Below are 12,692 nucleotides of genomic sequence, written 5' to 3'. Positions count from 1 at the left end.
AGTAGGTGGGATAGGATCCGTGGGCATTGAAGAGGAGAAACACGTGGACCAAGAAAGAGCTCCCGACAGGAACAGCTTCAGACAGCAGAGGAAATGCTTGGAAAGTGCTCACAGAAACAGTGTGGCCTATTAGATTCAGGCAGCTCTCTTCTGGTCCTTCATTGTAGATGTTCTCCTCTGAGGAAGGCACTCTTTTCTCCTCTCCCACCAACAGCCCTTCCTCTGCTCTCCATAGGAGTCAGATGCCCAAATCCTGCTAGTACCCCAGGGCTCTGGGCAATGTGGTCAGAGGGGCTGGGGAAGGAGCTGACTCTCCCATTAGGAGACCATGTTGTCAGGGCCAGGGTCAGGGTCAGGGCACATGTGACTATTTCCTTCAGGTGTCTGGCTGGCGTTGTGAGTTGCCCTCCAGAAGGGCACAGCTCTCACATAGTGAGAGGAATAGGAGCAAAGTCCTATTCCTTCCCTCACATCTCCACCTCAGAATGTGAATGAGAGCAGAGTTAGGAGATCTGCATTTTAAAACTGACCAGTTAGGAGATCTGCCCATTGAAACTGGCCTCCCTTGAACTCCTCAGTCGAGTGCCTTTTTGAGAGTAACTTGTGTATGCAGTCATTCTCTAGGTAACTCAAGGGTGAGAACAGGGCAGCTGGAAATAAGACTGATGGATACAACAGGTCTCCTGACTTGACAGGAAGTCACAGAGAGCTCATTAGTCTCTCTAACCTTTTTTATTTTCGCACTTTCACGAGTCAAAATGTCTGCTGGGAAAGGAACAGTCAGGATATGTGATGGTGGAATCTGAACATTTCCAGGCAAAACAATTGTAGAAAAGTGCTAAACCAGTCTGCTGCAGCCCCCTCTCTATAATTGTGTGAGAGGATTTTTAGTATTAAAAGTGGAAAAACTTTGACACCAGCTGTGAACATGAGAGATGTCACAAACCAGTTGCCTTCTGAGAAAGGGAAAGCAAATTCTGTGTCTATATTTGGGGTGGGAGGAATTTTGTGAAAAATTGAAAGATTTTCTTAGAGAAAACTTCTCTGTGTTGTCTGAAGAAAAAGACTTCCCTGTCCTTTTCTCCTCAGACATTTGCCCTGTACCCCAAAGAAACAGATGTCCAACAGCAGCTTCCTCAACGAGTTCCTCCTCCTGGCATTCACTGATATGTGGGAACTGCAGCTCTTGCACTTCTGGCTCTTCCTGAGCTTCTACCTGGCTGCCCTCCTGGGCAACATCCTCATCATCACAGCTGTAGCCTGTGACCACCACCTTCACACTCCCATGTACTTCTTCCTCCTCAATCTTTCCATCTTAGACCTTGGCACCATCACCACCACTGTCCCCAAATCCATGGCCAATGCCCTGTGGGACGCAAGGGTTATTTCCTACTTGGGATGTGCTTCCCAGGTCTTTTTTGTCTTTTTCTTATGTTCAGCAGAGTGTCTTCTCCTCACTGTCATGGCATATGACCGATACATTGCCATCTGCAGACCCCTGCACTATGGGAGCCTCATGAGTGGCAGGGCTTGTGTCAAAATGGCAGCAGCTGCCTGGGGCACTGGTTTTCTCAATGCACTCCTGCACACTGGGAACACATTTTCCATACCACTCTGCCAAGGCAATGTTGTGAAGCAGTTCTTCTGTGAGATTCCCCAGCTCCTCGAGCTCTCCTGCTCAGACGCCTACCTCAGGGAAGCTGTGGCTCTGGTGGTTAGTCTTTGTTTAGCTTTCCTGTGTTTAGTTTTCATTGCGGTGTCCTATGTACAGATCTTTGCAGTCGTGCTGAGGATCCCCTCTGAGCAGGCACGGCACAAAGCCTTTTCCATGTGCCTTCCTCACCTGGCCGTGGTCTCTCTCTTTGTCAGCACGGGCATGTTTGCCTACCTGAAACCCCCAACCCTCTCTTCTCCAGCTCTGGATCTGGTGGTGGCTGTTCTCTATGCAGTGGTGCCTCCAGTAGTGAACCCCCTCATCTACAGCATGAGGAATAAAGACCTCAAAAAAGCATTGCGGAAAATATTTGAGCACACAATATGCCATCATCTTCCTCAATGACTCCCAAGGTATCTCAGGAAAAGCCAAACCTGTCTATTTTTTCCATTGTCTCTCTCTCTCTTTTTCTTTTTCTTAGCTTGTTTGTTTTTTCTTATTATAATTGTGATAAATCTATTTCCAAGTGTTATAAATTATTCATCCTACTTCTTCTTAAGCATCTGTGTTTTGTTTAGTTTTATTTTCTGTCCTGCATCTCATGTTCATGGGAAACACGGTTCACTGCACTATCAAACAAAATAAAGGAGCAAGCAGAAAATTGTTGGTCCCAGCTCATGCCCATGCTAGCTCCTATGGAGCACAAAGTGCAGCCCCAACATGCAGAAGGGCCTGATGGAAAAAGAGCCCAGGCAGGACATGGAGGAGCATGTAGATGTTTGGGCTGTCCCTCCGTGCCTCAGAATGCAGATCCTTTCTTCAGCATTGTTGAAGCTGAGACTGCTGCTTTTCTCCAGCTCCATCCATTGACAGCAGCAGGATTTGGTCTTTCCAGGGATGCTCTCGATTTGCTTGTGCTCTTGTATCAGTCCTGAGGTCTCTCATATCTTGATGACAGTACTGCTGTCTCTACTGTCATTTGTGTGACTACAGACAGGGTCAAGGAACATGAACCACTATATCGAAGATGACCTCCCTACAAGCACTACTGTAATGAAAGAGCTTTCCTCAGCGCAACGTCAGGAAGCTGGGCTCCTGAGCCAAAGCTTGTGTCAGGTATACACCCAATGAATTGCACCCTAAGAGGGTTACTTTTGTGGTTCCCCACATGTTTGGAAGGATGAGCTCAGAATCCCTATGTGGTTTTTTAGGGACCAAGAACTGCACGGAGAGCTTTCTTGTTGGTGGCAAGTGCAAAAGCAGAAAGCAAATTGTCTCTAGCTTATCTACTTGGAACTGCCCCCACAGGCAAGGGAGCTGTTGGCACGTGCACATCCTCAAGTGGAAACTGTTACTGCCATGATGGGACAGGGGATCCCCCAGGTCAGCTTATAAACTTTGGATGGGCAACATGTAGGCCTCACAAGTTGAGAAATTTCCTCTAAAGGAAAAGGGCTAACCAGAGGCTAAGGGGGCTTTGCAATGAGAGGCTGTGAGGACTCAGCATGCAAAGCCTGGAGAATGATTTCTGAGATTACCTTTGAAACACAGGCTGAATATAGTACAGAACCGAATCATGGAATCATAGAATCCTTAAGGTTGGAAGGGACCTTTAGAGATCATCCTGTTATGTTTATATGTTTTATAGTACTATCACCCCTTTCCATCACTGACTGCTCACCCCAGCTGCAGGGTGGTGCATGGCAAGCCACATCCTCCTGCATGTCTCCATACCCTGACAGAAGGGTAAAGGGCAGCCTTGCATGACCTATCCCAGATCCCAGAGCATGGCTCTCTGCTCACACTCACATGGGCACAGCCCAGGCTGGCAGGGCCTGGCTGTCTGGTTGCCCCAGACTCTGCTAGGAGACCCGGGGAACCTGCCTTGAGCAGGGCTTACCTAGGAAAACTGAGGCAAAAAAGGGCATTTAATCCCCCAGCCCTTTCCATGTCCTTGGTCACTAAATCCCCTGACCCACTGAACAGCAGGCCCACTATTTCCCTTAGCCACCTTTCCTTTGCTATGGATGTGCTGACAGGAGGTCTGCTTGTTGCCCTCCCCTTCCCTTGCTAGTTCCATCTCTGCAGGCTTGGTCAAGGTCTCAATGCTCCTCAGGGCCCATGCCCCTTCCACCCTCTGTGCACTTTCACCCCAGCACCCTGAGTGCTTCTGCTGCTGGCAGGGCAGAGATGGAGGATCACCCGGAGCAACTGCTCAGGGAGCTCTTCTGGGAAAAGCCGTGCCCAGCCCCAGTCTCAGGCTCAGACCCAGCCCCAGCATGGCAGAGGGGAGTTGGCCTCTCCTGACTCACCGGCAACACCAGCCCACCTCGGTCCATTCCTCCAGGGCTTCAGCACATCCCTCTGGGGAGCTGGAGCTGCCTTGGGCCCTACAGCAGTGGGATGACAATGGGGTTTGACTTGGGCACAGCAGCAGCGGTGCTGGGTGCACGGCTATAGTAGGGAAACTGCAGGGAAGACCCCTGCCCTTGACTCCCAGTACAACCATGACTGTGGCGACTGGGACAGACCCAGGCATGAGCAATTGCACAGGCTGGGGTTGGAAAAGGCATTGTGGGAATGGTGAAGGCCTTCCCTTTCCTTCCTGAGGGGAAGAAAGTCCCCAGGCAATGCTGGTCTGCACTTTGGCAATGTGGAGGGAGCACAAGACAGGGTGGAAGCAGCATCTGGACCTTTTTGGGGTTCCAAAGCACAGGGCTGTTCCAGGCACTGTGTATCTTCACCTTGCATTCTCCCAGCCAGACTCTGCCCTTCACTCATTGGGAGTGCAGTCCACAGGAAAGGGAAAGCCAGTCTCTGTGTCCAGGGTCTTTCCATTCATGAACTCAGAGGAGTTTTGGTGGGAAGTGACCTCTGGCAGTGTCTAGTTCAACCTCCCACACAAAGCAGGGCTGGTCTAAGCTCCAGAGTCTTGTCTAGTGATCACTGGACTGTCTGGCACCAGCTACCATCTCCAAACTTGTGCTGCTCCTCTCATCTGGGCACTGTGGGGCATCACCTCTCATCAGTGGGGCAATTTCTTGCCTGCCTAGCTGTCACTCTTGTCTCCCAGCTCCCCTTCCTGCATGGAGCAGCCCCACTCTCGCTGCTACCAGCAACATACTCGCTGCAGCAGGAAACCAGTCACAAGTGCTTCATAAATACTCAACAGGTTATATAGGGAAACCTGCTAACTATGCATCATAAAATCACCCAGCCGGCTGCCCTACTTTTTTCATTCAACTAAGAGTCCGTGTGCACTGCTAGTGGGATAGGGGGTCCAAATCCAATGCTGTCCTTAGATCTTTAGTTTGGTTGTCAGGCAAGGGTAGATGCTGTGGATATAGGGTCAACTTTCGTACCTACAACCATCTCTGGGTTATGTTAACATCCCTTGCAAGCTTCCCTTGACAAGACTTTCTTGACTGTAATGAGGGGTATGGGTCTGATATAGAGATGGGGAGTCAGTTCAACAGGATGGGGACAGGGCTAGGTCAGCACTTGAGATGTACAGGGCCAGGCACAGGCATAGGCCCCGCCAAGCTGCAGATGGAGGCTGGGCAGAGGAGACCCAGGTGCTATAATGGCATTACACATCCATGATCTTGTGACTGCATCCCACCCCAGTTCTGAAAAACACTTTCCTTTTCAAAGGAAAAGGATTTTAAGAATAACTCTATTCAGGAACTTAAAAAAATGACATCTCCACAGTTTCAAGGTTTTATATCTTTTTTTCCTCTGTTTATTGACAGCACTATGTCATCCCCTACTTCAATTACTCTCCTCATGTGACTATAATATAGATAGATGGCTACAGATCTATATACAGGGTTTGTCATCAGAATACATTTCCTACCAGCACTCTGAATGAAGAAGGTGTGAGGAATTACTCCATCTATATTGTCATATTTCCCATATCTTTTTCTGCCTCTTTGTCCTTTCTTCTTCTGATGCTTATTCAGTCTTCATAGAGCTTTCCAGGGAAAGATTCACTGAATCACAGCATATAGGGCTTTTTACATTCATATCCTTTTGGTGCTTACCTGGACTTGCTCCAGTATGTGCATGTCTCTTTCATACTTGGAAGCCTGGAAGTCAACACAGCACTCCAGATGAGGTGTCAGCAGTGCTTAGTAGAGGGGAAGGATCACCTCCTTTGACCTGCAGCCAAAACTCCTAATACAATCTAAGATGTGGTGGTTTTCTTTGTTGCCAGGGCACACTCCTGGCTCACACTGAACCTATACTTGGCCCAATATCAGTCCCTGGTCCACATCGCTGGGGACTGATCCTCAGTTGGAATCCATGACAATGATCACAGGCCTCTGAGCTCTGAACTGGGAAGTTCAGTGCAAGTGATCACTGCCATGGGCCCTCCCTGACTCCTCCTTCTACACATTCAAGGGTGAGAGTTAGGTGCTGCCTGAGGAGTGCCAAACTTCTCCTGACTGACTCAGTCCCACACAGATAAGCATACAGGAAGCAATTTAGATACAGACAGGCAGACACAAAATCACATTTTGGTTTTAGAGGACAGATTTTTTTTGAGTCTTGCAAGGTAATTAACCACATCTTTTGCAAACACAACAGTGGTAAGACTATCCTGCACTGGCTCCAGCTGAACCATTTTTCTGGACTTGTTTCCATCCTCCTCCCTCCATTTTCCCTATCTGCAACCAGCTGGGCATTGTCATCCTCACTATCCTAAGGATTCCTTCTAACCTTGGGAGACAAATTCCTTCTCATCTGCACCTCTTACATTTTGGGGCAACAATTTCCTATCGCTCCTAGACAGTCTCTGCATAGAGACAGAGGCAGACCTTGATCCTCTCCTCCTTTGTGCCAGGAGCCCATCTGTGAGTTGGGAGCAGGCGTTCTCCTGCTGCCCCTTCTCCATCTCTAGCACAATCTCCTGAGGACCTTTTGCTCTGGCACCAAAGGGATTTGCTTCCTCCTGGTCAAGCCACTCTCCTCAGAGTGAGGACCCCAGGATTCTGGGGACCATGGGGACTGCCCTGTCACAATTGTGGGGATGATGCCACCTCCAACACAGAGCCCTCGTGGTCCCCACAGGGACACCACTCACTATGCCACTGCCTCTTTTCCAAGTCTATGAGCAGATATCTGGGGAGCACAATGATTTTTCCACTTCCCAGCTCCATGCTCCCCAGCTTTGTAGATGCTGCTCTTCTTCAGGTGCTTCGTAGGAGACATGCACTACAAGTGCCCCCCTGCTGTTCTGCTCCCTAATCCTCACCCCTACACTCTCAACTGGTTGTTTGTCCATCCCTAGGCAGAGCATCTTGCATTCCCACTGCTCTCTCTCTCTAGGGTTCCCTTTTCCACAGTACCCTGAATCCTTTTTCTTTGCCATCCCAGGACATTATTTCCTCACTCTTTTTTTGAGTACTCTTCCCCTGCAATCGATCTCACTTCAAGGCTCTCCTCAGCAGCGTGGCCACCCAGTTGACCATCAGTCTCCTTCCAAATGAAGCATGACAACTTTTGCAGCCTGAGTCACTTGCTGTGGCCTTGGCTTCAGGACCTCCTGTAACTGCTGTAACCCCACACCAGTTGCAGAAGCAGGCGCTCCCCTCTCCTGTGATCCTCTCCCTTCTCACAGGACTGCTTCTTAGCCAGAAATCCCTCTCACCACAAAGCTGCTAGGACTGCCATGAGACAAGGGCAGGATTGTAGTTGATGGGCCATGTGCTGCTGGCTTTTATACCCCACTCAGTTCCATGTGACACCAACTGACAATCTTCAAGCATAAAAGAGAGAGAAAAAGACTTTAGACCCTAGCTCTTAAGCTCATTAGATTTTTTTTCTTTTTTTTTTCTCTCCAGGATCATTTATTGTCTCCTACATTTATTACCTCCTCGGTGCCTGCCCTGTGTCTACACTGAAAAAAAATAATAAAAAACCCTCAAACAAAAAACAGTCTGTAGCACTTCTGCCCTTTAGCATCATGCTCCTTTAGCATCATGCGGGACAGTCAGAATTTAAGTCCTTGAGCTGGAAGGGTAGGGGAATAGAATTAATATCATTAACATTGGAAAGGATGGGAAAAAATAAAACAACAACAACACTCCCTTTCAATCTTGTGGATCAATGACCCAAAAATTTATAAAATCTCCCTGACAGCTCTGGCCCCTGCACATGTTGTGCTCCTCCCTCCCTCCCTCCCTCCCTCCCTCCCTCCCTCCTTCCTTCCTTCCTTCCTTCCTTCCTTCCTTCCTTCCTTCCTTCCTTCCTTCCTTCCTTCCTTCCTTCCTCCCTCCCTCCCTCCCTCCCTCCCTCCCTCCTCCCCACTTCCTTCCTTCCTTCCTTCCTTCCTTCCTTCCTTCCTTCCTTCCTTCCTGCCTTCCTGCCTTCCTGCCTTCCTGCCTTCCTGCCTTCCTGCCTTCCTTCCCTCCCAACCTCCCTCCTTCCCTCCTCCTTCTTTCCTTCCCTCACTCCTCCTTCCTTCCTTCCTTCCTTCCTTCCTTCCTTCCTTCCTTCCTTCCTTCCTTCCTTCCTTCCTTCCTTCCTTCCTTCCTTCCTTCCTTCCTTCCTGCCTTCCTTCCTTCCTTCCTGCCTTCCTGCCTTCCTTCCTTCCTTCCTGCCTTCCTTCCTGACTTCCCTCCCTCCCTCCCTCCTTCCTGCCTTCCTTCATCAGATGAGGGCAGGTTTCTCCCTGGGGAGATGTGGTGTTCTTCAAAGCTGCCAGCAAGAAGCAGCCTGACATCTCCTGTAGGGGCGTTGAGCAGGGAGCTTTTTAGTTTCATTAGCATTAGGGTTGTGGTAGGAACACACTCCTAGCTTTCCTTTTGATCCCATGGAGTGTCTCTAGATTTAGGACATTGCAAGGCATTGCCAATATTTTCTCATGTGTGTCGTTCAATCCAGTGTACCAAAGAGAGTTTCATTTGAGCACAATGGGCATTTGCAACACCATTCTGAAGACATGTGTTGTGTGCCAAGTATACACGAAAGGGTAAGGTCAGGGGTAATTTGGAAGGACCGGGAAAACTGGAGGAAAGCTATGGCATAAAGTCCAAGACCTCTCTGGCATGAGAGAGAATTTCCCAGGGGAAACACAAGCAAGCTCTGCACTGGGATGAGGGGCTAAGACAAGGCTTTGTGGGCATCTGTCAGAAACCGAGGCAAACTCACAGATGTTCATTTATTTGAAATGAGGCTCATATTTGCAGTATAAGCCTCTCAGTTGCACTCCCTCCATGACTGGAGAGGAAAATGGGCAGCAGCAGGAGAGGCAGGAGCTGTAGCCACACGTCCAGCGTGTGACCAGGCAGCTCATTGCGCGGCCTCACGCCTGGTCAGTGCATGACACCCTGCCTGATTGGCTGTTTGGGTTGCAGGGCTCCGCGTGTTGCCAGGCAGGGCAGGGGCTCCTCTGGAATCGGAAACTATATAAGTTGTGTTTAATCCTAAATAAAGGTCTTTGGCTCACCATCACAGAGACCCTGCTCCTCCATATGCCCGCAAATGGCGCCCAACGTGAGGCTCAAGACTAGCTGTCTCTCCGGTTGCACCACCCAGCTGAACGCCGGGATTCATGCTGAAAGGACGCGTCCTTTGTGCATGCACTAAAAGCCTCTTGAAAGGAAAGAGGTAAGCAGTTGGGAACTATGGATTCATACTTAACGAAGGAACAGAAGGACTGAGTCCGCTCCTTCACAAGGTACAGCAATAGACACATTCAGAGTTCATGATTTTCAGCAGGACCAGGACAGGTTGGCAACCTGGGCAGAGAGGAAGCTCATGAGCTTTGACAAAGGCAAGTGTAGGGTCCTTCACCTGGCGAGGAATAACCCCAGACAGCAGTACAGATTAGGGATTGACCTGTGGGAAAGCAGCTCTGTGGAGAGGGGTTTCGGAGTCCTGGTGGACAACAAGTTAACCATGAGGCAGCAATGTGCCCTTGTGGCCAAGAAGGCCAATGGGATCCTGGTCTGCATCAGGAGCATTGCCAGCAGGTTGAGGCAGGTGATCCTGCCCATCTCCTCAGCTCTGGTGAGGCCACACATGGAGTATTGGGTGCATTTGTGGACTCCCCAATAAAAGAGGGATGTGGAACTTCTAGAAAGGGTCCAGGGTAGAGCCATGAAGATGACTAAGGGGCTGGAACATATCATATGAGGAAAGACTAAGTGAGATGGGCCTCTTTAGCCTGCAGAAGAGAAGACGGAGAGAGGATCTTACCAATATGTCCAAATAGGGGAGAATGTAGGGGAGGATGGGGTCAAACTCTACTCAGTGGTGGCCAGTGACAGAACAAGGGGTAATGGGTAAATACTGAAAGACAAGGAAGTTCCATCTTCATGTAAGGAAGAATTTCTTTCCTGTGAGGGTGGCAGAGCAGGCTGCACAGAGAGATGATGGAATCTCCTTCTCTGGAGATCTTCAAAACACACCTGGATGTCACCCTGTTCCACGTGCTCTAGATGTCCCTGCTTGAGCAGGGAGGTTGTACTAGATGATCTCTAGAGGTCCCTTCCAACCTCAACCATTCTGTGATTCTGTGATTCTGTGAATGTTGTCTACCTTCCCTTTGGCAAGGCTTTTGACAGTCTCTCCCACATAGGAAAGTTCAGAAACTGTGCATTAGGTGAATGGACAGTGAGTTGATTGAGATCTGGCTAAATGGCAGAGCTCAAGCCTTGTGTTCAGCAGCACTGTCTAGTTACAGGTCTGTAGCTAGCAATGTCCACCGTGCTCAGCACTGGGTTGAACTTCAGTTCGAGTTCTTCATCAGTGATCTGGATGAAGTGCACCCTCAACAAGTTTGCTAATGATACAAAACTGGGAGCTGATACAGCAGAGGGCTGCACAGTCATGTGGAGAGACCTGGACAGGCTGGAGAGATGGGCAGGGAGGAGCCTCATGAAGTTCAACAAAGGCAAGTACAGTGTGTTGCATCTAGGGAGAAATATCCCCATGGCTGCCAACTAGCTGGAAAAGAGCTCTGCGTAGAGGGACCTGGGAGTCCCAGTGGACAACAAACTGGCCATGAGCCAGCAATGTGCTCTTGTGGCCAAGAAGGTCAATGCTTTCTTGGGGTGCATTAGGAAGCATTTTGCCAGCACACACAGGGATCCTCCCTCACTACTCAGCCATGGTGAGCCCACATCTGGAATACTATGCCCAGTTCTGGGCTCCCCAGGATATGAGGGACATGGAACTACTGGAGTAGGGCTACAAAGATGATGAGGGACTGGATCATCTCTCCTATGAGGAAAGGTTGGGAGAGCTGGATCTGTTCAGCCTAGAGAAGAGAAGACTAAGAGGGGATCTTCTCAGCATGCACAAATATCTTAAGGGTGGGTGTCAAAAGGATGGAGCCAAACTATTTTCAGTGGTGCACAGTGGTAAGATAAGAAACAATAGGCACACAATGAAATGTAGGAAATTCCATCAGAACGTGAAGAAAAACATCTTTCCTGTGAGAGTAACAAAGCACTGCAACAGGTTTCCAGTTGTGGAATCACCCTTCCTTGAGGATATTCAAAAGGCATCTGGACGCAATTCTGAAACAACATGTTCTAAGTGACCCTGTTTGAGCATAGAGGTTGGACTAGGTGATCTCCAGAGATCCCTTCCAACCTCAACCATTCTATGATTGTGTTATTCTGTGTTTGTATGTGGGCAATTGACCCCCACCCGCCGTCTGCAGTGATATGGAGCATTAGACAAAGGAGTCACATATTATGATATGGAGCATTAGACAAAGGAGTCACATATTACGCACAAGTTAGCTTTGGCAAGTGCACGAGAGGAATCTGAATCCCGCTCCACCACAGGGCCAACAAACTTGGCATGACATATCCAGATTGAATCATCTGAAGACTGAGTAAATGAACTCACTCTTTGACCCTACATAGGTAAGAGATGGGAATATGGCCTGGCAGAGTGGGACAGTTCCACCTTTCCTAGATAACCATCCTCTGATGAGACAATTTCTAATGCTGACTTCAGAATTAGTTTTTCAGAGGAAGACCATAGATAAATAGTTTAGTCTGCTTCAATAACTATTTCCCAGGAGGAGGAGGAGGGAGCAAAAGGAGAAATCAAGTCACACCTTCAGCTGTGCCGCTCTTCCAAGTACGGGGAGGATCTTGGGGTGGAGCTCAAGGCAACCTGGCAGCAGGGTGTCCAGGATCAGCTCCTGTGCAAAGAGCAGCAGAGTTCCAGGAATTTGCTACAGGTGCTGACTTGAGACAAGCAAGATGAGCTAGACAAGTGAGACAGAAAGAAGTTGAAAGATTTACAGATGTGGGAGGATTTCAGAGAGCTCCGTGGTGGAGAAATCTTCATAGCCCCAACACAGTAAGTCTCTCCCTTGCTAGGGAGAGGGGGACCATGAGGTATCCTGAGGAGTTCTCTAAAGCTACCACATCCCATGGCCGATAGCAGCTGCCCGGACAGCTGTCCCCATTTCCCTGGTGTAAAGCAGGAGGTGTTTGGAGCGGGCATTCCTTGCCACACTGTCAGAGTGTCCCTGCCACTCCAGGGTGCTGTGTGCCTGGGGCAGTGACTCTGCTGCCTGCAAGGGTCAACACTCAGCCTGCCTGGGAAGTGCAGGGAGAAGCTCTGGGTGAAAGGAGAGATCCCCTGCAGGGCAGGTCTCTGTTTAAGAAGGATCTCATACTCTTCAGGGCTCTCTCTCCCTCCCGTCCCGTCGTTTTCAGCAGAAATATCATGGTATTGCTCTGTGTTAACCACTTGTCTGTGCTGCTCCTGTTCTTGCCCTGGGACTGTCTGGCCAGGGTGGGCTTCAGATGCAGTTCAGACACTGACCCTGTGGATCCTGAGATCATCTGAGGAAGGGTGCAGAGTTTGCTGATGTGCACTTTGGTACTAGATTCCTCTGTGTTCAGTGGTGTCATTTCTTCCTGGGGTAACATGAGTGCAAAGTTCTTGTACCTCAGAGGTGCAAACAGAACACAACTTGTGAACAAGGCATATGGACAAGGAGCTCTCCTCGCCCTGCATTAACACCGTGGTGATCCTTTTGCTCTTAGGAACCAGAGTGGCT

General features: G+C 49.3%; 1 protein-coding gene across 1 annotated transcript; it reads left to right on the top strand.

The window, feature by feature from the left end:
* The first annotated feature begins 1,066 nt into the window (after positions 1-1,066).
* Positions 1,067-2,059, top strand: LOC148592317 (olfactory receptor 14A16-like). Its single transcript, XM_088535161.1, has one exon. The coding sequence runs from the start codon at positions 1,118-1,120 to the stop codon at positions 2,057-2,059; it is 942 nt and encodes a 313-aa protein (XP_088391287.1). The 5' UTR covers positions 1,067-1,117.
* Positions 2,060-12,692: the final 10,633 nt, after the last annotated feature.

Source organism: Tinamus guttatus, unplaced genomic scaffold (genome assembly GCF_059628265.1).
Source record: "Tinamus guttatus ecotype Peru unplaced genomic scaffold, ASM5962826v1 Tinamus_guttatus_pri_ptg000618c, whole genome shotgun sequence".
In the NCBI taxonomy this organism is placed as follows: domain Eukaryota; kingdom Metazoa; phylum Chordata; class Aves; order Tinamiformes; family Tinamidae; genus Tinamus; species Tinamus guttatus.
Note: the sequence above shows the minus strand (reverse complement) of the source record. Positions and strands in the feature narration are given on the sequence as shown.